Source organism: Triticum aestivum, chromosome 2D, assembly GCF_018294505.1.
Source record: "Triticum aestivum cultivar Chinese Spring chromosome 2D, IWGSC CS RefSeq v2.1, whole genome shotgun sequence".
Lineage (NCBI taxonomy): Eukaryota > Viridiplantae > Streptophyta > Magnoliopsida > Poales > Poaceae > Triticum > Triticum aestivum.
Window position 1 is genome coordinate 587,779,736 of NC_057799.1, and position 27,839 is coordinate 587,807,574.

The following is a 27,839-nucleotide window of genomic DNA, read 5'->3' on the forward strand; positions in this document are numbered from 1 at the left end:
TTTTCTTTGCTACTGGTCATGTGCGTCAAGCTTTCTCAAAACATGAGGTATCAAACTTGATGAATGTAAAATCTAATCCATCACGTGTTCAGACCCAAAGTTATTCAACAAAACATGCACATTACTAGTACTCCCTCCAAACTAATATAAGAGCGTTTAGATTACTAAGGAGTAGAAAATATGCATCACACCAGTATCAGTCGACCACTAAAAGGCCGGCTAAACTACGAAAGTCAGAATGCCCCGTATATGTGGGAACCAACCATCAACTACGTATCAACTTCTGAAAGCTTCACTTCACAAGCAGACCATAGGGTGTCGTTTTTCGAGTTCCAACAGGCCTTCTAACTAACTAATTGTTTGTTAATATAGTTATTACTACCATGACCACGAGTGATCGACGCACCATCTTTCTTGTCCCATCAACAGAAGAATGCCTCTTTGTCAAAGCTTGTAACCACTTAGAACTTGGAACAGAAATCATTCCGTTCCTAAATATAAGTCTTTGAAGGAGATTCTATTATGGACCACATACAGAGCAAAATGAGTGAATCTACACTCTAAATGCATCTATATACATCCGTATGTGGTTTATAGTGAAATCTCTACAAAGACTTATATTTAGGAACGGAGGGAGTATATATCAAGCTCTCACTACTTGTCAGAGTCAACAAAATAAGTTGCCAATACAGTAAAAGGCCGGCTTTCTTGCCCAATCAGAATAAGATTGGAAACAAAAACAATTTTTGCACTCTTTGAACTCAGAACAAATTTCAATTTTCAAACACATATCTACAGTTTCGGCTTTACTGTTTCTCATTTCAGAGTCTACAATTGCACAACAAATTTCACATATCTGCAGTCATCCACTGGCGTTCACCACTCTACATTTAACCCTTCCAAAACAACACTTTACATCTACAAATATGCCCCAGATGTCAAAAACGCAAGTCTCTACATTTCTGCTACTGCCCTGTACCCAAGATGGTTATGATCCCCACTAATTTCTTTCCTATATCTGATCCATTTCTCATGCGGCAGTGCATCTCTCCCACCCGCCAAATATCGAGTTGACCGTCCCCCCGCCAAGCCGGTGTGCAAACTGTGTCACGGCCTTTCGCACGCAGGCATCCCATGCCCTGGCCACCGCCTCAATCGACCAGGGTTCCAGGAGACCACGGAGGGCGTGCCGGAATGCCACGTCTACCGAGGCTGAGATGGTGGTGGAATTCCTCCTGTGGGTAGGCAAAGCTATTGTGAAGCAGGGGCAACTTTGGACATCCTGATGATGCAGTAGTAGTAGACTAGCATGGACATGCTCAACTCACCTTGGCACCTCATCTCCTTCGTCATTGATAGGCACCGGAGAGCTGCTCGGATAATCTGCTGGGACGAATAGCTTCACGGGCAAGACAAGGGACTGCATCAGGAGAAAATCAGTCAGTACATCGGGGTAACTGCAGGATGTGGCGTAAGGTGCAGCAAAGTGTCTGAACTCTGAAATATAAAGTACCATTTCAGATGTTGCAAAGAGTGATTTCACGGTCGGTGAAAGCGATACGGCGCTGTAAGACAGTTTGATTGTTGTCCCGCCATCGTAAGGGGCGATCCCATCCATAGATATGCTGACCACTGTGTCGATCAGTGTGTCATTAATAGATTTAATTTCTTTCAACAGAGCATCATTAACATTCTGCCAAGAAATGTTCAAGGTATGTTAAGACTGTCATGAGGTGATGACAAACAGAAAGTCAAGTGGGCTTCAATAGATAAAAGAACATATGGGCATTTGATTAGAAACTTAATAAGAAACTAATGACCAAGCGTGTTACCTGTGTTTTCGGCCGCTTAATGTTCTGCTCGCTGCTGGATCCAGAGTCTGAGGCGTCACACTCAAATGTCATGCAACTGCCATCCATGCTTCCCAGTGGTAGCGATTCAGAGTGTGCTGCTGTATCATTGAAAACTCGCTTCATTTTTCTCGCAGTATTAGATCCACCCCGCTGCTGCTGAGAGGATGTGCCATCCAAAACTGTGCCAATTTGCCCATGTGGTATAGTGTCGCTCATGCTGAGGACAGACCAAATTGAATTAGCTGAGCTGCGTAGAGCTGCCGGTGATGAAGATCGTATCTGATGTTACATACAAAATAAGCACAGAACCGTCAGTATAAGTGATTGCAACAATTCATGAACTTGGACTGAGCTCAGCCATGTGGTACACTTACCGCAGCCATTAGGCGGTCGATGGGCTTTTCAGTCACCGATGTTCTGTCTCCAGCTCCCGCCTGAACCTCTGCTTGACCAGCTGCTATGTCTGCCTGACGTGGTGAGGCTGGTAATGTCGGTTTAGTAGGAGTGACTTGGTTAGAACCGTTTGCTTTTGGTGCTGGTGCTGCTGAATTTCCGTGCAACAAGAAGGCAGATATGCTGTCAACGTCCATTGGGATCAGCGGATCACAACGTGATGCTGGTGCTATCACTGGATTTGCAACTGGTGAGGGGGTCAAGGACTCAAGCATACTGGAAGAAAAGTGGTTGCCATTGCTCTGTTCACGAGGTGGTGGTGTTCTAGCCATATATGTTTGCCTTGACTGCAAAATGCTTGTGTCTGCAGGTTGCTTTTGCTGTCTACTGCAAATGAAATAGGAGAAACACATTAAATAAAGGGAATTACACACATTTGTCATGTCAAGTTCTGAAGAATAGGGAGTAAGAGTGAACAGAATTGCTAGACTTTGGTTACTATAAAAATGTTAAACAGAAATAAAATTCATGTTATTAAGGATGACATATTGTTCAGAATAAATGTTCCTTAGCATTCTGTTTTGATATTCTTAGCATTCTGTTTCGATATTTCAGAATAAATACATAGAATAGCATCAAACAGAAGAGTTGATCTTAATATCTCCAGATTTTTCCAAGCTACCGCTTTTTTCCTACCTTTTACCACCACTGGTTGAGGATGCATTGCCAGGAAGATTAATTACTTGAGGCTGCTCACGACAATTCGGCAACTGATATCCTGTATTCATCTCTGCATTGTGAGCTTTACCCCTCTCAATATAAGCCACCAATTTCTGTACGTCTTCTTTGTACTTGGGGAAGTCCAACTTCAAACCCTCATTTACATCACTTTTCTCCAACAGCAAGAAATTCAGTATCTTTCTGATTGATCTCTTGGCATATGCTTTACGTTTGTATTCATTAGCTTTTGCTGCAGGTAGTGACAAGAATTGTTCCTGTATGGAGATGGAACAAAGGTTGTAAGTGACAGAGATGCGCTGCAAATTATCAATGAATGAAGATTCATCTCTAGAAAAAGAACAGGGACCTCTGTTAGTGTTGGAATAACAACTCGACGTTCCAGTTCCACAAACTGCGAAAAATAAGCATCCTTCCAAGACTTGATCTGCAATGAAACATTGCAACAATATAATTAGGCCGAGCTGTACAAATTTAACAAAACAACCTCAACTTGATTCAGTCATTCAGCTAGTAACACTTTGTTTAAATACAAGGACAGGAAAACCAACACCCATTATATATACAAGAACCTTAAATGACTAAACAGGGTTTACTCAACACGTATAAAATAGAGGATTCTCACCTGCGAAAACATCCCCTCAATTAGATCGTATTCTCTAGCACTGCCCATCATAGCTGAAATAACAAATACTTTAACTTATGAACAGCAACCAATGCAAAGGAAAACATTGAGCAAAGTTTTATGGCATTCACAGTTTTTAATTAAAGAAAGCAGCAGTCAGTACCAGTATTCTGGGAGCTCTGACAAAGCAAAGTGCTTTGTTGAGCACCGGCAATCTGTTGTAGAGGTGGAGTCATAGGCTCACGTTCAGATGCCTTGACCGATGACTGTAACAGATTTGTCTTTCTAGTATCCTTCTGATTATTCCATCCTCCAAGCTGACTGGGCTGCATCTTGGAGATATCAGTTTGTTGTGCTCCAAGCATTTGGTACTTTTGCATGCCCATCTCTTGTTGGTTGGCTCTTGAACTTCGCTGATTCATACTTGTCAGCTGCGGCTGCTGCCTTCCAACGGAACTACCATTTTGGCCAAGTAGGTGATTTTGCAGAGAATTCGGTCCCCCAGCTGGCTTTGACACACTTGGTGGGCTGCAACCTACATAGTTTGTAGTCTGTGCTTGCCTGGACGCATGTTGGCTCTGACTCTGACTGGCTCCTGATTGCATCTGCCACAGACTGACACCTGGCCCTACTGTAGTGATCTCTTTGGGTTGAAACTTTGGACGCTGATCCAGAATTTTCATGACGCCAGGGTGCTTTTGCTCAACCTCGGTCTGCAAGTTTTTGTTGCGAGGGTAAACCATTTGCTGGTTGGGCACTAGGCCTGAAGTTTGAGGCGTCATAGGCTGAGAAGTTGGCCCTGGAGTAGCCATCATCCCTGCCTCTGGCCTTACAGAAGGATTGCCTCCCTGTAAAGCCTGAGCTGCATTGGCAAGTCGCAATTGACTACGTGACTGCATTCGTCGTTCTAAGAGTCCACTTGTTTTTTTCTCCATAATGAGCAACTTGCTTGATATGTTTCTCATGTAGTCTTCCTGGACAGATCAAAAGTTAAATTAAATCCTTACAGCATGACACAAAGTGAATAAAATTCAGATGTGAGCCGAGTAAAGAAAACACAATTAGTGCAGCTGCGTAACGTTGCTTCCTCACATTGTCCAAATAAGTAGCAGAAACATATAAATTGGCTGCACGATATGAAAAATTCTAGATTGCCTTGATTTAAAACATAGCAGGAAAATGCTGACTGACTGGTGCAAGGAAGCACAGAGCGGATAAACACACCTTACTGTTGGTCCCCCTGAATGCCACCTCCTCGAAGTTGGCAACAAATCTCTGGGCCTCCTGGGAATCAGGGGCATACCTAGGCTGATAATATCGGGCCAATTTGCTCGTTCTGGATAGAATTAGAAAGAAATGAGGTTAAGATACTTCAAAGCAAGAGCTCGTATTACAACAACACTCTGAAGCTCTGAGCACAAGATATACATTTGGAACCTAGCCCCACAATTAACCATAAATACTGACAAACTCATCCGAGAACAGTTTCCAGTTTGTGAAGAAGAAAATTAGCCTCAGGTGCATATGAAAAAGGTGTGTCGACAGTTGAGGCACACCATCAAATTAACCATTAACAATGTACTTAGCAGGGGAGCGAACCAGCTAAACAGCATTGCTAAAAGACCAAGTAATGGACACCCAAAAAGTCAATTAACAGACACCCTACTGCCTCCGGATCAAAACCAAGCTGAGCTCCAGTGGCACTCAGCACTGACAAAGCCGTCATCGGCGCACGCACGCACGCACCCGATGGATTCACCAATTCCCGACCTGCCTAAATTAAATAGCATCGCGGCGGCAGCAAGCAGCGAAAAAATCGACCAGGAGAGGAAGGCTTGAACCCCCGCCGGCTACGCGAAACCCCTAAGCCCTCAACCAATCCGCTCAATTCCATTCGACCCAACTCCCAGATCCGGGCGGGGCCTGGGGATCCGCCAGAAATTCTATCCCCCAGGCGATCGACCGCGGGCGGGGACCGGCGGGGGACGCTGTACGGGCTGGGGACGGGGGTGCACGGACAGGGGGGGAGCTGAGGGAGGAGTGGTGGCTGCTCACAGGGTTTGGCGGATGCGGGAGCGGAGGTCGGGCGCCTCGTCCTCGAGCCAGTGGCGGCCTCCGCCGGTGCCTCCGCCGGTGGAGGCCATCGGAGTTCCTCGACGACGCGGCGGCGGTAACGGCGAGTCTGCTGGCGTGCGAGGTAAGGGACCGTGTGGGGCTTGTGAACGCGGTCGCTCTCGCTCTTCCGCCGAAGCGAGCCGGGTTTTTATACCGTGCCTCGCGGCGTCCACTTGTGCTGCCTGCTTTTATTATTTCCAATTCCAGTGAATGAATTTCAAATTTTGGGTGAATCGATTTTCCGAAGTTTTTCAATTTTTTGGTATAAGGTGCGTGATTCCACCACACGTGCTCATTAGGTTGTACTCCCTCCATTCGAAAAAGCTTGTCTATATCTCAATTCTCATTAATAACTGCAATTTCACTTTGGACCAAGTTTCAAGCAGCACACTTCCCTATCTTTTCACTAATAAATGTTTGCGTGTAATGCACGTTGATATTTGATAGAATATTAATTGCACGTAGTACTCTCTTTGTTTTTAAATATACGCTAGACATATTTTAGAGTATATATTCGCTCATTTTGCCCCTTATGTAGTACATATTAAAATCTCTAAAAAGACTCATATTTGAAAACAGAAAAGTACTATTATGTGGAATATTAATTTCTTGCTAATTATGTAATTAATGCTGATATTTATATTTGATATGATATTAATTACTCCTACACACTAAACATGTTGAGTACATCATTGGAGCAATCTCGATTGTTTGGATAGACATGGTTTGATGGCTGAGGTTGGTTGTATCTACTCCTTTGGGTCTTTTTATATTGACTTAGATATACTCCCTCCAATCCTATTATAAGTCCTTTTAGAAATTTTAATATAGACTACATACGGAACAAACCGGGTGAATCTTGCTCTAAAATCCGTCTATATGCATCTGTATCTAGTCTCCATTGAAATCTCTAAAAAGACTTATATTTAGAAATGGAGGGAATAGATGTCATGCGAAGTGTGCTTCTCGGCAGTGGCCCGACGCACGAAACAATGTAATGAAGGCGCGCTAGGCGCCGACCGACCGACCGGTCGCCGCGCGGTCGTCTGATTGCTACGACGATAGCCGTCTGATTTCTTTCCCCACGCTCGTGAAAAAGGCATCCTTCCTCCTTGCCGGTACCCCAGAGATCAATGCACCGTCACAGCCCTTGCAGCACGCCTCGCGGAGCTCCCCTTGACGCTGCTTGCCAGAACACCGATGACAGGGCCCAGCACGGTCGTGCCCCTGATCTACAGCTCCGCGGCAGCACCGTCGTGGTGTGCGCATCTCCCTCCACTAACAATTGGAACAAAAATGCCAATGATGGTCCCATCAAGGTCCCACCCCCTGGTCGTAGCACGGCGGCGCGCAAGTCCAGCACGACCGCGAGCTGGACGCAGCACGGCTGCATCGGTTGTGGCACCCAACATTTGACGCTCGCTGCCTCATCGGGGGTCGCACACATCGATTGTCTGCTAATGCAGCAAAATGTACTGTCGATTCCAGCAAATTACTTTGCCAGTTGTAGCATTGTGTCGCGTGTTCTCCGTGTATGCAACAAAATCGAACATGGGTTCGGAGCAAAACTCGTTGCCGGTTCCAGCATTTACGGCCACCAATGCGCAACACCGACAGTTAAGGGTTCCAGCAAAAAATGATGACTTTTCCAACAAAGCTCGTCGACGGTTCCAGCACTGGGGTCGCGTGGTCGCCATGTGCATCGCCGACAGTGCAAAAAATATTCCAACAAAAAAGCCTACAGTTCCATCAAAACGCGTCGCCGGTTCCAGCATTAGGGTCGCGTGGCCGGCCTATGAAGCACCAGCAACGCATGCTTCCAGCTCCTAGTACGGGCGGTTGCAGCATGACGCCTTGTTGTTTCGAGCATGGGGTCGCTCTCTGCCGGGAGCTTGCGCCATGATCCCAACAACCTCTAGGGGCTAGTTGTAACATCTGCAGTCGCCGGTGCCAGCTACAACTTCTCGTCGAAGAGCACAAAAACCCACTGGTCGCCGGCTTTGCCAAACGGGGGGCGTGTCTCCCCGGACAGCTCGAAGCCGACCATGGGCTCCGCTTGCAGCGGCGAGGGCATCACGTGGCAAGGGCAGTCTGTGGGGAAGTGGAGAGAAGGAGGAGATGAGGGGATCAGCTCAGGCCGCTGTCGGTGTCAAAACCAGCCGATCTCGGGTAAGGGGTTCCGAACTATGCGTCTGAGGATCGAAGGTAACAGGAGACAAAGGGAACACGATGTTTACCCAGGTTCGGGCCATCTTAATGGAGGTAAAACCCTACTTCCTGCTTGATTGACTTTGATGAGTATAGGGGTTACAAGAGTTGATCTACCACGAGATCGTAATGGCTAAACCCTAGATGTCTAGCCTATAAGAATTCTGATTGCTTCTACGGACTAAACCCTCCGGCTCATATAGACACCGGAGGGGTCTTGGGTTGTACAGAGTCAGTTTACAGAAGAAGGAAATTATACATCCGAACGCCAATCTTGTCATCCACGCAAAGGAGAGTCCTATCCGGACACCGGGGAAGGTCTTCTACCTTATATCTTCACGGCTCAACAGTCCGACCCATAACACATAGCCCGGACACCCGAGGACCCCTTAATCCAGGACTCAGTTTTTGAGAACCAAGGTATCAATCCAGTAGGAGACTACACGCAAGTCGCCTAGTACCTGCACAAACAATCAAGAACCTTGCAACCAACGCGATAAAGGGGTTGTCAATCCCTTCACGGCCACTTGCAAAAGTGAGATCTTATAAAGATAATAAGATAAATATTTTTGGTATTTTTGTTGTATAGATTAGAAAATAAAGATTGCAAAATAAATAGTAGACTAGAATTATAGATCGGAAACTTATATGATGTAAAGTAGACCCGGGGGGCATAGATTTCACTAGTGGCTTCTCTCATGATAGCATGTATTACGGTGGGTGAACAAATTACTGCCAAGCAATTGATAGAAAAGCGCATAGTTATGATAATATGTAGGCATGATCATGAACATAGGCATCACGTCCGTGTCAAGTAGACCGAAACGATTCTGCATTTACTACTATTACTCCACACATCGACCGATATCCAGCATCCATCTAGAGTATTAAGTTCATAAGAACAGAGTAACGCATTAAGCAAGATGACATGACGTAGAGGGATAAACTCAAGCAATATGGTAAAAACCCCATCTTTTTATCCTCGATGGCAACAATACAATACGTGCCTTGCTGCCCCGGTTGTCACTGGGAAAGGACACCGCAAGATTGAACCCAAAGCTAAGCACTTCTCCCATTGCAAGAAAGATCAATCTAGTATGCCAAACTAAACCGATAATTCGAAGAGACTTGCAAAAATATCAAATCATGCATATAAGAATTCAGAGAAGAATCAAATATTGTTCATAGATAATCTTGATCATAAACCCACAATTCATTGGATCTCGGCAAACACACCGCAAAAAGCATTACATCGAATAGATCTCCAAGAACATCGAGAAGAACTTTGTATTGAGAACCAAAAAGAGAAGAAGCCATCCAGCTAATAACTATGGACCCGAAGGTCTGTGGTAAACTACTCACATATCATCGGAGAGGCTATGGTGTTGATGTAGAAGCCCTCCGTGATTGAATCCCCCTCCGGCAGACCGCCGGAAAAGGCCCCAAGATGGGATCTCACTGGTACAGAAGGTTGCGGCGGTGGAAAAGTGGTTTCGTGGCTCCCCTAGATGTTTTCAGGGTATAAGAGTATATATAGGCGAAAGAAGTAGGTCGGTGGAGCTACGAGGGGCCCACGAGGGTGGGGGCGCGCCTACCCCCCTGGGTGCGCCCTCCTGCCTCGTGGCCACCTCGTTGCGTCTCTGACTTCCACTCCAAGTCTCATGGATTGCGTTTGTTCCAAGAAAGATCATCGCGAAGGTTTCGTTCCGTTTGATATTACTTTTCTGCGAAACACTAAAATAGGCAAAAAAATAGCAAATTGCACTGGGCCTTCCGTTAATAGGTTAGTCCCAGCCCATTAAACATCCCAAAAAGATAATATAATAGCATGGAACAATCAAAAATTATAGATACGTTGGAGACGTCTCAAGCATCCCCAAGCTTAATTCCTGCTCGTCCTCGAGTAGGTAAATGATAAAAACAGAATTTTTGATGTGGAATGCTACCTAACATAATTTTTCAATGTAATTCTCTTTATTGTGGCATGAATGTTCAGATCCGAAAGATTCAAGACAAAAGTTTAATATTGACATAAAAATAATAATACTTCAAGCATACTAACCAAGCAATTATGTCTTCTCAAAATAACATAGCCAAAGAAAGCTTATCCCTACAAAATCATATAGTTTGGCCATGCTTCATTTTCGTCACACAAAATGCTCTCATCATGCACAACCCCGATGACAAGCCAAGCAATTGTTTCATACTTTAGTATTCTCAAACTTTTTCAACTTTCACGCAATACATGAGCGCGAGACATTGACATAGCACTATGGGTGGAATAGAATATGATGATGGAGGTTGTATGGAGAAGACAAAAAAGGAGAAAGTCTCACATCGACGCGGCTAATCAACGGGCTATGGAGATGCCCATCAATTGATGTCAATGCGAGGAGTATGGATTGCCATGCAACGGATGCACTAGAGCTATAAATATATGAAATCTCAACAAAAAAAACTAAGTGGGTGTGCATCCAACTTGCTTGCTCACGAAGACCTAGGGCATTTGAGGAAGCCCAATGTTGGAATATACAAGCCAAGTTCTATAATGAAAATTCCCACTAGTATATGAAAGTGACAAAATAAGAGACTCTCTATCATGAAGATCATGGTGCTACTTTGAAGCACAAGTGTGGAAAAAAGATAGTAGCATTGTCCCTTCTCTCTTTTTCTCTCTTTTTTTGGAAACTCCCCTTTTTGGAGACTCTTTCTTTTTTTGGAGACTCTTTTGGCCTCTTTTTTTTATTTCCTCACACGGGAGAATGCTCTAATAATGAAGATCATCACACTTCTATTTATTTACAACTCAAGAATTACAACTCGATACTAGAACAAAATATGACTCTATATGAGTGCCTGCGGCGGTGTACCGGGATGGGCAATGAATCAAGAGTGACATGTATGAAAATTTATGCATGGTGGCCTTGTCACAAATACGATGTCAACTACATGATCATGCAAGGCAATATGACAATGATGAAGCATGTCATAAATAACGGAACGGTGGAAAGTTGCATGGCAATATATCTCAGAAAGGCTATGGAAATGCCATAATAGGTAGGTATGGTGGCTGTTTTGAGGAAGATATAAGGAGGCTTATGTGTGATAGAGCGTATCATATCACGGGGTTTGGATGCACCGGCGAAGTTTGCACCAACTCTCGAGGTGAGAAAGGGCAATGCACGGTACCGAAGAGGCTAGCAATGATGGAAGGGTGAGAGTGCGTATAATCCATGGACTCAACATTAGTCATAAAGAACTCACATACTTATTGCAAAAATCTACAAGTCATCAAAACCAAGCACTACGCGCATGCTCCTAGGGGGATAGATTGGTAGGAAAAGACCATCGCTCGTCCCCGACCGCCACTCATAAGGAGGACAATCAAAGAAACACCTCATGCTTCAAATTTGTTGCACAACGGTTACCATACATGCATGCTACGGGACTTGCAAACCTCAACACAAGTATTTCTCAAATTCACAATTACTCAACTAGCACGACTCTAATATCACCACCTTCATATCTCAAAACAATCATCAAGTATCAAACTTCTCATAGTATTCAATGCACTCTATATGGAAGTTTTTGTTATACCCATCTTGGATGCCTATCATATTAGGACTAATTTTATAGCCAAAGCAAATTACCATGCTGTTCTAAAAGACTCTCAAAATAATATAAGTGAAGCATGAGAGATCAATAATTTCTATAAAATAAAACCACCACCGTGCTCTAAAAGATATAAGTGAAGCACTAGAGCAAAATTATCTAGCTCAAAAGATATAAGTGAAGCACATAGAGTATTCTCATAAATTTCGATTCATGTGTGTCTCTCCAAAAGGTGTGTACAGCAAGGATGATTGTGGTAAACTAAAAAGCAAAGACTCAAATCACACAAGACGCTCCAAGCAAAACACATATCATGTGGTGAATAAAAATATAGCCTCAAGTAAAGTTACCGATAGACGAAGACAAAAGAGGGGATGCCTTCCGGGGCATCCCCAAGCTTAGGCTTTTGGTTGTCCTTGAATTTTACCTTGGGGTGCCTTGGGCATCCCCAAGCTTAGGCTCTTTCCACTCCTTATTCCAAAATCCATCGAATCTTTACCCAAAAAACTTGAAAACTTCACAACACAAAACTCAACAAAAAATCTCATGAGCTCCGTTAGTATAAGAAAACAAATCACCACTTTAAGGTACTGTAATGAACTCATTATTTATTTATATTGGTGTTAAACCTAATGTATTCCAACTTCTCTATGGTTCATACCCCCCGATACTAGCCATAGATTCATCAAAATAAGCAAACAACACACGAAAAAACAGAATCTGTCAAAACCAGAACAGTCTGTAGCAATCTGTAACTTGTGAATACTTCTGGAACTCCAAAAATTCTACCAAATTAGGAAGACCAGGGTAATTTGTATATTAATAAACTGCAAAAAGAATCAGGGTAAAAGCTCTTTTCTGTGATTTATGAAAATTATTTTTGTGAGCGCAAAGTTTCTGTCTTTTTCAGCAAGATCAAACAACTATCATCCAAGAAGATCCTAAAGGATTTACTTGGCACAAACACTAATTAAAACACAAAAAACACAATCATAACAGTAGCATGATGAATTATTTATTACTAAACAGGAACAAAAAGCAAAGAACAAAAATAAAATTGGGTTGCCTCCCAACAAGCGCTATTGTTTAACGCCCCTAGTTAGGCATTGATAAATTTAATGATGCTCACATCAAAGACAAGAATTAAAGCACAAAGAATGCATCATAGAACACGTGATAAACACATCTAAGTCTAACATACTTCCTATGCATAGGCATTTTATAAGCAAACAAATTATCATAGCAAGCAAAAATTAGGATATGCAAGGAAGAAGAAAGAGACGATAGCAATCTCAACATGACGAGAGGTAATTTAGTAAGATAAAAATTTCTACAACCATATTTTCCTCTTTCATAATAATTACATGTAGGATCATAGGCAAATTCAACAAAATAGCTATCACATAACATATTCTCAACACGATCCACATGCATGCGAAGTTGACACTCTTCCAAAATAGTGGGATTATCATTAACTAAAGTCATGACCTCTCCAAACCCACTTTTATCAAAAATACCATAAGATTGAACATTTTCCAAATATGTGGGATCTAAAGTTGACACTCTTCCAAACCCACTTTTAATATTATTGCAAACACTATTATCAATCTCATATACATCATGGGGCTTAAATAAATTTTCTAGATCATAAGAAGAATCACCCCAATCATGATCATTGCAACAAGTAGTAGACATAGCAAAACTAGCATCCCCAAGCTTAGGGTTTTGCATATTATTAGCACAATTGACATCAAGAGAATTTATAGTAAAATCATTGCAATCATGCTTTTTATTCAAGGAGCTATCGTGAATCTCTTGATAAATTTCTTCATCACAATTTTCAGATTCACGAATTTCAAGCAAAACCTCATAAAGATAATCTAGTGCACTCAAATCACTAGAAATTGGTCCATCATAATTGGATCTCTTAAAAAGATTAGCAAGAGGATGAGGATCCATAAACTTTTAGCAAGCGAAGATGCAAGCAAAAATAAGGCACATGGCAACACAAGATCGAACGGAAGGAGGGCGAAGAAAAGGCAAAGGTTTTCGAAAATCGTTTTAGAAGTGGGGGAGAGGAAAACGAGAGGCGAATAGTGTCGGAGTAAATGGCCACGGGTAGCCTAACCGACTCCCCCTGCCTCTTCGAAAAACTATCAGGCCATTCAAGCCTTCAAGCATACAAAGCAGAGGGCCGCCTTCCCCCGGCCGGCTATCCCCAGGACCGACTCCCAGAAGCCGGCCATCAAGAAAGCCGACTCCCAGAAGCCGGCCATGAAGAAAGCCGGCTCCCAGAAGCCGGCCAAGACTGCACCCACTAAGACTGTACCCACATAACGGCGATAGGATGGGGCGTGGCCGCAGTACAGCCCACTACCCCCGAATCCCGGAACAGGCATGGCCACAGGGCGCCGTATGGGCCAGCCATCCCCCGTACGGCGTGGCACTGTAGCCGTGTTGGCCTCGATGTCACCCACGACAGGCGCCAGTACGGCCCGTAGGCGGCGGGGCCCTTTTGCCAGAGAGACACCCGAAGGCGGCCTGGCCTCCTCTAGTCGGCCAGGGGTGTGGCCGGCTCCCAATAGCCGGCTACCTCCCTCCCTCGAAACATGTGCCTCATTAAGGAGACAAGACGAGGTAAGGCTACAGTGAGAGTCCGCAAGGCGGCGACACTGTAGCCACGCTTACCTCAACAAAGCTCTCGTCATCCGAGGTGAGGCAACAGTAACCAGCCGCCGACAAAGCCCCCAAGCGATGGGGTCGGCCTGTCGGCCAAGAGGCCGGCAGCCGGCGGGACCCACCAGTCGGCGGGCCCCAATGACCGGCGGAGAACCCGGCGTGCATAGACGCTGACGGCTGGGACCCGCGCCCAGCCGGATTACCATTGTACCCCTGGGGGGTAGGCCTATATAAACCCCCCGGGACACCCATGCAAAGGGTTGATCTCATAGAATTCCACACACCACATAGAGAGAAAAGGAGAGCTAGCCTTGCCCTTCTTCTTCCTCTAGCCAAACAGCTCAAGGAGCGCTTGTAGCTACTTGAATTGATCTAGTGATCATGCGGAGACCCCGCAGAGCAGGACTAGGGGTGTTATCTCCATGGAGAGCCCCGAACCTGGGTAAGATCCGCCGGCGTGCATGTCTTCGCCTCATCTCGTTTCTAGGCGCCGGCGATGTTTTACTGGCTCCCACTATGATAAGCCATCCGTTGGCATATGTCGCACCTACCACCCGACATTTGGCGCCCACCGTGGGGCGAGGTGCACCGTCGTCCGGAGACCTGTTCTAGACGGGAACCCTTTTCCTCCCGCGCAAGCGCAGCCAGCCTGTTGTGCCCGATGGCGCTTGCCCCGACGCGCTGCTAGGCGTCGACAACGCTTGCCCAGCGAGCTGCCTCGCTGATCTTCTTGGCGAGACTCGCATCTCCGATGAGCCCGCGTCCGACGCGGGCACGGACTGCCCCGAGAGCCGCCTCGTTAGCCTCCTCGACCAGCTTCACGTCTCCAGCGAGCTTGCTGTGGACTTGGAGTCGGTCGGCTCCACCGACCCGATGCTTGTCGACTCCGACACGGCATCGCTCGATGCCTACCCCTCCGATGTGGCAGTCTTTGATGACCCTCTCCCTCGAGCTGACAGCGGCAGCAGCGCTGTCACTGAGGTGCTGGTCATCAGCCACGTCGCCGACTCGGGCGAGAACGCCCACAACGCCCTACAAGCGGCGATGCATGACTTATCCGTCCCCATCCCGGCCGACGCCGATGCCGAGACCCTGGAGGCACGCCGCCTCGCCCTCATCGCGGAGGGCCGGAAGATAGCCTCCATGAGACGCCTCACTGAGGCTCACCAGCGCGAAGTCGACCGCGCCGCCTTTGGTACGCCGCCTCATGGCGGGCCGAGCCGAGCCGGCCTCGTCAAGAAGCGCGGCGCGGCCATCGCCAGCATGCTGGAGGCAGACCGCCCCGTCTACGCCACACCGCTCGAGAATTTGCGAGCCGCTCAGGCGGCCGCACAAGAGCTGAATGGGCTGGGGGCTGATGAGCTCCCCTACATGACAAGGCGCATCCAGCAGCTGATCGACGCGGCCGCAGAACGGCATGAAGCCGGCGCCCGCGCTGAGAGTCCTCCCCCACGCCGAGAGCACGCCGCGACATCCCGGTCGCCGGCTACGAGCGGCGCCCGCGCAAGGAAAGACAAGGAGCCGGCTGCTAGCCGCAGCCGGACTCGAATCACCATCGAGCGCGACGCGGAAGGCCGCCCTCGAGCAGTGGAGCGCCAAGGCAATCCGCCTCCTCCCCCGCTGAAGGAAATATGCCCTAGTGGCAATAATAAAGTTGATATTTATTTCCTTATATCATGATAAATGTTTATTATTCATGCTAGAATTGTATTAACCGGAAACATAATACATGTGTGAATACATAGACAAACAGAGTGTCACTAGTATGCCTCTACTTGACTAGCTCGTTAATCAAAGATGGTTATGTTTCCTAGCCATAGACATAAGTTGTCATTTGATTAACGAGATCACCTCATTAGGAGAATGACGTGATTGACTTGACCCATTCCGTTAGCTTAGCACCCGATCGTTTAGTATGTTGCTATTGCTTTCTTCATGACTTATACATGTTCCTCTGACTATGAGATTATGCAACTCCCGTTTACCGGAGGAACACTTTGTGTGCTACCAAACGTCACAACGTAAATGGGTGATTATAAAGGTGCTCTACAGGTGTCTCCAAAGGTACTTGTTGGGTTGGCGTATTTCGAGATTAGGATTTGTCACTCCGATTGTCGGAGAGGTATCTCTGGGCCCACTCGGTAATGCACATCACTATAAGCCTTGCAAGCATTGTGACTAATAAGTTAGTTGCGGGATGATGTGTTACGGAACGAGTAAAGAGACTTGCCGGTAACGAGATTGAACTAGGTATCGAGATACCGACGATCGAATCTCGGGCAAGTAACATACTGATGACAAAGGGAACAACGTATGTTGTTATGCGGTCTGACCGATAAAGATCTTCGTAGAATATGTGGGAGCCAATATGGGCATCCAGGTCCCGCTATTGGTTATTGACCGGAGACGTGTCTCGGTCATGTCTACATAGTTCTCGAACCCGTAGGGTCCGCACGCTTAAAGTTACGATGACAGTTTTATTATGAGTTTATGTATGTTGATGTACCGAAGGAGTTCGGAGTCCCGGATGAGATCGGGGACATGACGAGGAGTCTCGAAATGGTCGAGACGTAAAGATCGATATATTGGACGACTATATTCGGACTTCGGAAAGGTTCCGAGTGATTCGGGTATTTTTCGGAGTACCGGAGAGTTACGGGAATACGTATTGGGCCTTATTGGGCCATACGGGAAAGAAGAAAAAGGGCCTCAAGGGTGGCCGCACCCCTCCCCTTGGTCTGGTCCGAATTGGACTAGGGAAGGGGGGCGCCCCCTTCCTTCCTTCTCTTTTTCCCTTCCTCTTTTCCTATTCCATATGGGAGGTGGAATCCTACTAGGACTAGGGAGTCCTAGTAGGACTCCACACTTGGTGCGCCCCCTCCTAGGGCCGGCCTCCTCCTCCCTTGCTCCTTTATATACGGGGGCAGGGGGCACCCCAGAGACACAACAATTGATCCTTGAGATCTTTTAGCCGTGTGCGGTGCCCCCCTCCACCAAATTACACCTCGATAATATCATTGCGGAGCTTAGGCGAAGCCCTGCGTCGGTAGAACATCATCATCGTCACCACGCCGTCGTGCTGACGAAACTCTCCCTCAACACTCGGCTGGATCGGAGTTCGAGGGACGTCATCGAGCTGAACGTGTGTAGAACTCGGAGGTGCCGTGCGTTCGGTACTTGATCGGTCGGATCGTGAAGACGTACGACTACATCAACCGCGTTGTGATAACGCTTCCGCTGTCGGTCTACGAGGGTACGTGGACAACACTCTCCCCTCTCGTTGCTATGCATCACCATGATCTTGCGTGTGCGTAGGAAATTTTTTGAAATTACTACGTTCCCCAACAGTGGCATCCGAGCCTGGTTTTATGCGTTGATGCTATGCACGAGTAGAACACAAGTGAGTTGTGGGCGATATAAGTCATACTGCTTACCAGCATGTCATACTTTGGTTCAGCGGTATTGTGAGATGAAGCGGCCCGGACCGACATTACGCGTACGCTTACGCGAGACTGGTTTCACCGTTCGGAGCACTCGTTGCTTAAAGGTGACTGGCGGGTGTCTGTCTCTCTCACTTTAGTTGAACCGAGTGTGGCTACGCCCGGTCCTTGCGAAGGTTAAAACAGCACCAACTTGACAAACTATCGTTGTGGTTTTGATGCGTAGGTAAGAACGGTTCTTGCTAAGCCCGTAGCAGCCACGTAAAACTTGCAACAACAAAGTAGAGGACGTCTAACTTGTTTTTGCAGGGCATGTTGTGATGTGATATGGTCAAGACATGATGTGATATAATGTGTTGTATGAGATGATCATGTTTTGTAACCGAGTTATCGGCAACTGGCAGGAGCCATATGGTTGTCGCTTTATTGTATGAGATGCAATCGCCATGTAATAGTTTTACTTTATCACTAAGCGGTAGCGATAGTCGTAAAAGCAATAAGTTGGCGAGACGACAACGATGCTACGATGGAGATCAAGGTGTCGCGCCGGTGACGATGGTGATCATGACGGTGCTTCGGAGATGGAGATCACAAGCACGGTGCTTCGGAGATGGAGATCACAAGCACAAGATGATGATGGCCATATCATATCACTTATATTGATTGCATGTGATGTTAATCCTTTATGCATCTTATCTTGCTTTGATTGACGGTAGCATTATAAGATGATCTCTCACTAAAATTTCAAGATAAAAGTGTTCTCCCTGAGTATGCACCGTTGCAAAAGTTCTTCGTGCTGAGACACCACGTGTTAATCGGGTGTGATAGGCTCTACGTTCAAATACAACGGGTGCAAAACAGTTGCACACGCGGAATACTCAGGTTAAACTTGACGAGCCTAGCATATACAGATATGGCCTCGGAACACAGAGACCGAAAGGTCGAGCGTGAATCATATAGTAGATATGATCAACATAGTGATGTTCACCATTGAAACTACTCCATCTCACGTGTTAATCGGACATGGTTTAGTTGCTTTGGATCACGTAATCACTTAGATGATTAGAGAGATGTCTATCTAAGTGGGAGTTCTTAAGTAATATGATTAATTGAACTTAAATTTATCATGAACTTAGTCCTGATAGTATTTTGCAAATTATGTTGTAGATCAATAGCTCGCGTTGTTGCTTCCCTGTGTTTATTTTTTGTTCCTAGAGAAAAATTATGTTGAAAGATGTTAGTAGCAAAGATGCGGATTGGATCCGTGATCTGAGGATTATCCTCATTGCTGCACAGAAAAATTATGTCCTTGATGCACCGCTAGGTGACAGACCTATTGCAGGAGCAGATGCAGACGTTATGAACGTTTGGCTAGCTCAATATGATGACTACTTGATAGTTTAGTGCACCATGCTTAACGGCTTAGAATCGGGACTTCAAAGACGTTTTGAACGTCATGGACCATATGAGATGTTCCAGGAGTTGAAGTTAATATTTCAAGCAAATACCCGAGTTGAGAGATATGAAATCTCCAACAAGTTCTATAGCAAAAAGATGGAGGAGAATCGCTCAACTAGTGAGCATGTGCTCAGATTGTCTGGGTACTACAATCGCTTGAATCAAGTGGGAGTTTATCTTCCAGATAAAATAGTGATTGACAGAATTCTCTAGTCACCATCACCAAGTTAGTAGAACTTCGTGATGAACTATGGTATGCAAGGGATGACGAAAGTAATTCCCGAGCTCTTCGTGATGCTGAAATCGACGAAGGTAGAAATCAAGAAAAACATCAAGTGTTGATGGTTGACGAGACCACTTCAAGTGTTGATGGTTGACGAGACCGCTAGTTTCAAGAAAAGGGCAAAGGGAAAAAGGGGAACTTCAAAAAGAACGGCAAGCAAGTTGCTGCTCAAGTGAAGAAGCCTAAGTCTGGTCCTAAGCCTGAGACTAAGTGCTTCTACTGCAAAGGGACTGGTCACTGGAAGCGGAACTACCCCAACTATTTGGTGGATAAGAAGGATGGCAAAGTGAACAAAGGTATATTTGATATACAGATTATTGATGTGTACTTTACTAGTGTTTATAGCAATCCCTCGGTAATTGATACTGGTTCAGTTGCTAAGAGTAGTAACTCGAAACGGGAGTTGCAGAATAAACAGAGACTAGTAAAAGTGAACAAAGGTATATTTGATATACAGATTATTGATGTGTACTTTACTAGTGTTTATAGCAACCCCTCGGTAATTGATACTGGTTCAGTTGCTAAAGAGTAGTAACTCGAAAACGGGAGTTGCAGAATAAACAGAGACTAGTAAAAGGCGAGGTGACGATGTGTGTTGGAAGTAGTTCCAAGATTGATATGATCATCATCGCACACTCCCTGTACTTTCGGGATTAGTGTTGAAACTAAATAAGTGTTATTTGGTGTTTGCGTTGAGCATGAATATGATCTGATCATGTTTATTGCAATACGGTTATTCATTTAAGTTAGAGAACAATTGTTGTTCTGTTTACATGAATAAAACCTTTATGGTCATACACACCAACGAAAATGGTTTGTTGGATCTCGATCGTAGTGATACACATATTCATAATATTGAAGCCAAAAGATGCAAAGTTAATAATGATAGTGCAACTTATTTGTGGCACTGCCGTTTAGGTCATATTGGTGTAAAGCGCATGAAGAAACTCCATACTGATGGGATTTTGGAATCACTTGATTATGAATCACTTGATGCTTGCGAACCGTGCCTCATGGGCAAGATGACTAAAACGCCGTTCTCCGGAACTATGGAGAGAGCAACAGATTTGTTGGAAATCATACATACAGATGTATGTGGTCCGATGAATATTGAGGCTCGTAGCAGGTATCATTATTTTCTGACCTTCACAGATGATTTGAGCAGATATGGGTATATCTACTTGATGAAACACAAAGTCTGAAACATTTGAAAAGTTCAAAGAATTTCAGAGTGAAGTGGAGAATCATCGTAACAAGAAAATAAAAGTTTCTACGATATGATCGCAGAGGTAAAATATTTGAGTTACGAGTTTGGCCTTCAGTTAAAACAATGTGAAATAGTTTCACTACTCACGCCACCTGGAACACCACAGTGTAATGGTGTGTCCGAACGTCATAACCGTACTTTATTGGATATAGTGCAATCTATGATGTCTCTTACCAATTTACCACTATCGTTTTGGGTTATGCATTAGAGACAGCTACATTCACGTTAAATAGGGCACCATCAAAATCCGTTGAGACGACGCCTTATGAACTGTGGTTTGGCAAGAAACCAAAGTTGTCGTTTCTTAAAATTTTGGGGTTGCGATGCTTATGTGAAAAAATTTCATCCTGATAAGCTCAAACCCAAATCGGAGAAATGTGTCTTCATAGGATACCCAAAGGAGACAGTTGGGTACACCTTCTATCACAGATCCGAAGGCAAGACATTCGTTGCTAAGTATGGATCCTTTCTAGAGAAGGAGTTTCTCTCGAAAGATGTGAGTGGGAGGAAAGTAGAACTTGATGAGGTAACTGTACCTGCTCCCTTATTGGATCACAGAAATCTGTTCCTGTGACTTCTACACCAATTAGTGAGGAAGTTAATGATGATGATCATGTAACTTCAGATCAAGTTACTACCAAACCTCGTAGGTAAACCAGAGTAAGATCCGCACCAGAGTGGTACGGTAATCCTGTTCTGGAGGTTATGTTACTAGACCATGACGAACCTACGAACTATGAAGAAGCGATGGTGAGCCCAGATTCCGCAAAATGGCTTGAGGCCATGAAATCTGAGATGAGATCCATGTATGAGAACAAAGTGTGGACTTTGGTTGACTTGCCCGATGATCGGCAAGCAATTGAGAATAAATGGATTGTCAAGAGGAAGACGGACGCTGATAGTAGTATCACTATCTACAAAGCTAGAATTGTCGCAAAAAGGTTTTCGACAAGTTCAAGATGTTGACTACGATGAGAGTTTCTCACTCGTATCTATGCTTAAGTCTGTCCGAATCATGTTAGCAATTGCCGCATTTTATGAAATCTGGCAAAGGGATAAACAAAACTGCATTCCTTGATGGATTTATTAAAGAAGAGTTGTATATGATACAACCAGAAGGTTTTGTCAATCCTAAAGGTGCTAACAAAATATGCAAGCTCCAGCGATCCATCAATGGACTGGTGCAAGCATCTCGGAGTTGGAATATACGCTTTGATAAGTTGATCAAAGCATATAGTTGTATACAGACTTGCGGTGAAGCCTGTATTTACAAGAAAGTGAGTGGGAGCACTACAACATTTCTGATAAGTATATGTGAATGACATATTGTTGATCGGAAATAATGTAGAATTATTCTGCAAAGCATAAAGGAGTGTTTGAAAGGAGTTTTTCAAAGAAAGACCTCGGTGAAGCTGCTTACATATTGAGCATCAAGATCTATAGAGATAGATGAAGACGCTTGATAAGTTTTTCAATGAGTACATACCTTAACAAGATTTTGAAGTAGTTCAAAATAGAACAGTCAAAGAAAGAGTTCTTGCCTGTGTTACAAGGTGTGAAATTGAGTAAAGACTCAAAGCCCGACCACGGCAAAAGATAGAAAGAGAATGAAAGTCATTCCCTATGCCTTGGCCATAGGTTCTATAAAGTATGCCATGCTGTGTACCAGATCTATTGTATACCCTACACTGATTTTGGCAAGGGAGTACAATAGTGATCTAGGAGTAGATCACTGGACAGCGGTCAAAATTATCCTTACTGGAATAAGGATATGTTTCTCGATTATGGAAGTGACAAAAGGCTCGTCGTAAAAGGTTACGTCGATGCAAGTTTTGACACTAATCTAGATGACTCTAAGTCTCGGTCTAGATACATATTGAAAGTGGGAGCAATTAGCTAGAGTAGCTCCATGCAGAGCATTGTAGACATAGAAATTTGCAAAATACTTACGGATCTGAATGTGACAGACCCGTTGACTAAAATTATCTCACAAGCAAAACATGATCACACCTTAGTACTCTTTGGGTGTTAATCACATAGCGATGTGAACTAGATTACTGACTCTAGTAAACCCTTTGGGTGATGGTCACATGACGATGTGAACCATGGGTGTTAATCACATGGTGATGTGAACTATTCATGTTAAATCACATGGCGATGTGAACTAGATTATTGACTCTAGTGCAAGTGGGAGACTGAAGGAAATATGCCCTAGAGGCAATAATAAAGTTATTATTTATTTCCTTATATCATGATAAATGTTTATTATTCATGCTAGAATTGTATTAACCGGAAACATAATACATGTGTGAATACATAGACAAACAGAGTGTCACTAGTATGCCTCTACTTGACTAGCTCGTTAATCAAAGATGGTTATGTTTCCTAGCCATAGACATAAGTTGTCATTTGATTAACGAGATCACCTCATTAGGAGAATGACGTGATTGACTTGACCCATTCCGTTAGCTTAGCACCCGATCGTTTAGTATGTTGCTATTGCTTTCTTCATGACTTATACATGTTCCTCTGACTATGAGATTATGCAACTCCCGTTTACCGGAGGAACACTTTGTGTGCTACCAAACGTCACAACGTAAATGGGTGATTATAAAGGTGCTCTACAGGTGTCTCCAAAGGTACTTGTTGGGTTGGCGTATTTCGAGATTAGGATTTGTCACTCCGATTGTCGGAGAGGTATCTCTGGGCCCACTCGGTAATGCACATCACTATAAGCCTTGCAAGCATTGTGACTAATAAGTTAGTTGCGGGATGATGTGTTACGGAACGAGTAAAGAGACTTGCCGGTAACGAGATTGAACTAGGTATCGAGATACCGACGATCGAATCTCGGGCAAGTAACATACTGATGACAAAGGGAACAACGTATGTTGTTATGCGGTCTGACCGATAAAGATCTTCGTAGAATATGTGGGAGCCAATATGGGCATCCAGGTCCCGCTATTGGTTATTGACCGGAGACGTGTCTCGGTCATGTCTACATAGTTCTCGAACCCGTAGGGTCCGCACGCTTAAAGTTACGATGACAGTTTTATTATGAGTTTATGTATGTTGATGTACCGAAGGAGTTCGGAGTCCCGGATGAGATCGGGGACATGACGAGGAGTCTCGAAATGGTCGAGACGTAAAGATCGATATATTGGACGACTATATTCGGACTTCGGAAAGGTTCCGAGTGATTCGGGTATTTTTCGGAGTACCGGAGAGTTACGGGAATACGTATTGGGCCTTATTGGGCCATACGGGAAAGAAGAAAAAGGGCCTCAAGGGTGGCCGCACCCCTCCCCTTGGTCTGGTCCGAATTGGACTAGGGAAGGGGGGCGCCCCCTTCCTTCCTTCTCTTTTTCCCTTCCTCTTTTCCTATTCCATATGGGAGGTGGAATCCTACTAGGACTAGGGAGTCCTAGTAGGACTCCACACTTGGTGCGCCCCCTCCTAGGGCCGGCCTCCTCCTCCCTTGCTCCTTTATATACGGGGGCAGGGGGCACCCCAGAGACACAACAATTGATCCTTGAGATCTTTTAGCCGTGTGCGGTGCCCCCCTCCACCAAATTACACCTCGATAATATCATTGCGGAGCTTAGGCGAAGCCCTGCGTCGGTGGAACATCATCATCGTCACCACGCCGTCGTGCTGACGAAACTCTCCCTCAACACTCGGCTGGATCGGAGTTCGAGGGACGTCATCGAGCTGAACGTGTGTAGAACTCGGAGGTGCCGTGCGTTCGGTACTTGATCGGTCGGATCGTGAAGACGTACGACTACATCAACCGCGTTGTGATAACGCTTCCGCTGTCGGTCTACGAGGGTACGTGGACAACACTCTCCCCTCTCGTTGCTATGCATCACCATGATCTTGCGTGTGCGTAGGAATTTTTTGAAATTACTACGTTCCCCAACAGTGGCATCCGAGCCTGGTTTTATGCGTTGATGCTATGCACGAGTAGAACACAAGTGAGTTGTGGGCGATATAAGTCATACTGCTTACCAGCATGTCATACTTTGGTTCAGCGGTATTGTGAGATGAAGCGGCCCGGACCGACATTACGCGTACGCTTACGCGAGACTGGTTTCACCGTTCGGAGCACTCGTTGCTTAAAGGTGACTGGCGGGTGTCTGTCTCTCTCACTTTAGTTGAACCGAGTGTGGCTACGCCCGGTCCTTGCGAAGGTTAAAACAGCACCAACTTGACAAACTATCGTTGTGGTTTTGATGCGTAGGTAAGAACGGTTCTTGCTAAGCCCGTAGCAGCCACGTAAAACTTGCAACAACAAAGTAGAGGACGTCTAACTTGTTTTTGCAGGGCATGTTGTGATGTGATATGGTCAAGACATGATGTGATATAATGTGTTGTATGAGATGATCATGTTTTGTAACCGAGTTATCGGCAACTGGCAGGAGCCATATGGTTGTCGCTTTATTGTATGAGATGCAATCGCCATGTAATAGTTTTACTTTATCACTAAGCGGTAGCGATAGTCGTAAAAGCAATAAGTTGGCGAGACGACAACGATGCTACGATGGAGATCAAGGTGTCGCGCCGGTGACGATGGTGATCATGACGGTGCTTCGGAGATGGAGATCACAAGCACGGTGCTTCGGAGATGGAGATCACAAGCACAAGATGATGATGGCCATATCATATCACTTATATTGATTGCATGTGATGTTAATCCTTTATGCATCTTATCTTGCTTTGATTGACGGTAGCATTATAAGATGATCTCTCACTAAAATTTCAAGATAAAGTGTTCTCCCTGAGTATGCACCGTTGCAAAAGTTCTTCGTGCTGAGACACCACGTGTTAATCGGGTGTGATAGGCTCTACGTTCAAATACAACGGGTGCAAAACAGTTGCACACGCGGAATACTCAGGTTAAACTTGACGAGCCTAGCATATACAGATATGGCCTCGGAACACAGAGACCGAAAGGTCGAGCGTGAATCATATAGTAGATATGATCAACATAGTGATGTTCACCATTGAAACTACTCCATCTCACGTGTTAATCGGACATGGTTTAGTTGCTTTGGATCACGTAATCACTTAGATGATTAGAGGGATGTCTATCTAAGTGGGAGTTCTTAAGTAATATGATTAATTGAACTTAAATTTATCATGAACTTAGTCCTGATAGTATTTTGCAAATTATGTTGTAGATCAATAGCTCGCGTTGTTGCTTCCCTGTTTTATTTTGATATGTTCCTAGAGAAAAATTATGTTGAAAGATGTTAGTAGCAAAGATGCGGATTGGATCCGTGATCTGAGGATTATCCTCATTGCTGCACAGAAAAATTATGTCCTTGATGCACCGCTAGGTGACAGACCTATTGCAGGAGCAGATGCAGACGTTATGAACGTTTGGCTAGCTCAATATGATGACTACTTGATAGTTTAGTGCACCATGCTTAACGGCTTAGAATCGGGACTTCAAAGACGTTTTGAACGTCATGGACCATATGAGATGTTCCAGGAGTTGAAGTTAATATTTCAAGCAAATACCCGAGTTGAGAGATATGAAGTCTCCAACAAGTTCTATAGCTAAAAGATGGAGGAGAATCGCTCAACTAGTGAGCATGTGCTCAGATTGTCTGGGTACTACAATCGCTTGAATCAAGTGGGAGTTTATCTTCCAGATAAAATAGTGATTGACAGAATTCTCTAGTCACCATCACCAAGTTAGTAGAACTTCGTGATGAACTATGGTATGCAAGGGATGACGAAAGTAATTCCCGAGCTCTTCGTGATGCTGAAATCGACGAAGGTAGAAATCAAGAAAAAACATCAAGTGTTGATGGTTGACGAGACCACTTCAAGTGTTGATGGTTGACGAGACCGCTAGTTTCAAGAAAAGGGCAAAGGGAAAAAGGGAAACTTCAAAAAGAACGGCAAGCAAGTTGCTGCTCAAGTGAAGAAGCCTAAGTCTGGTCCTAAGCCTGAGACTAAGTGCTTCTACTGCAAAGGGACTGGTCACTGGAAGCGGAACTACCCTAACTATTTGGTGGATAAGAAGGATGGCAAAGTGAACAAAGGTATATTTGATATACAGATTATTGATGTGTACTTTACTAGTGTTTATAGCAATCCCTCGGTAATTGATACTGGTTCAGTTGCTAAGAGTAGTAACTCGAAACGGGAGTTGCAGAATAAACAGAGACTAGTAAAAGTGAACAAAGGTATATTTGATATACAGATTATTGATGTGTACTTTACTAGTGTTTATAGCAACCCCTCGGTAATTGATACTGGTTCAGTTGCTAAAGAGTAGTAACTCGAAAACGGGAGTTGCAGAATAAACAGAGACTAGTAAAAGGCGAGGTGACGATGTGTGTTGGAAGTAGTTCCAAGATTGATATGATCATCATCGCACACTCCCTGTACTTTCGGGATTAGTGTTGAAACTAAATAAGTGTTATTTGGTGTTTGCGTTGAGCATGAATATGATCTGATCATGTTTATTGCAATACGGTTATTCATTTAAGTTAGAGAACAATTGTTGTTCTGTTTACATGAATAAAACCTTTATGGTCATACACACCAACGAAAATGGTTTGTTGGATCTCGATCGTAGTGATACACATATTCATAATATTGAAGCCAAAAGATGCAAAGTTAATAATGATAGTGCAACTTATTTGTGGCACTGCCGTTTAGGTCATATTGGTGTAAAGCGCATGAAGAAACTCCATACTGATGGGATTTTGGAATCACTTGATTATGAATCACTTGATGCTTGCGAACCGTGCCTCATGGGCAAGATGACTAAAACGCCGTTCTCCGGAACTATGGAGAGAGCAACAGATTTGTTGGAAATCATACATACAGATGTATGTGGTCCGATGAATATTGAGGCTCGTAGCAGGTATCATTATTTTCTGACCTTCACAGATGATTTGAGCAGATATGGGTATATCTACTTGATGAAACACAAAGTCTGAAACATTTGAAAAGTTCAAAGAATTTCAGAGTGAAGTGGAAAATCATCGTAACAAGAAAATAAAGTTTCTACGATATGATCGCAGAGGTAAATATTTGAGTTACGAGTTTGGCCTTCAGTTAAAACAATGTGAAATAGTTTCACTACTCACGCCACCTGGAACACCACAGTGTAATGGTGTGTCCGAACGTCATAACCGTACTTTATTGG

The 27,839-nt window shown here is 44.6% G+C and overlaps 1 protein-coding gene across 2 annotated transcripts; it reads right to left on the reverse strand.

Moving 5' to 3' along the window:
• Window positions 1-754: 754 nt before the first annotated feature.
• Window positions 755-5,854, reverse strand: LOC123054734 (mediator of RNA polymerase II transcription subunit 15a). 2 transcript variants are annotated; one of them, XM_044478571.1, is made up of 11 exons: window positions 5,665-5,854; window positions 4,834-4,945; window positions 3,773-4,583; window positions 3,610-3,662; window positions 3,334-3,411; window positions 2,943-3,241; window positions 2,228-2,630; window positions 1,833-2,132; window positions 1,514-1,693; window positions 1,329-1,420; window positions 755-1,235 (listed from the first exon to the last, which is right to left on the reverse strand). In XM_044478571.1, exons 1-11 carry the CDS (start codon window positions 5,751-5,753, stop codon window positions 1,031-1,033), a joined length of 2,622 nt encoding a protein of 873 aa, XP_044334506.1. In that variant the 5' UTR covers window positions 5,754-5,854; the 3' UTR covers window positions 755-1,030. The 2 variants fall into 2 exon arrangements, with proteins under 2 accessions (XP_044334506.1, XP_044334505.1); XM_044478570.1 differs by having other exon boundaries at window positions 2,228-2,633.
• Between the last annotated feature and the right edge of the window lie 21,985 nt (window positions 5,855-27,839).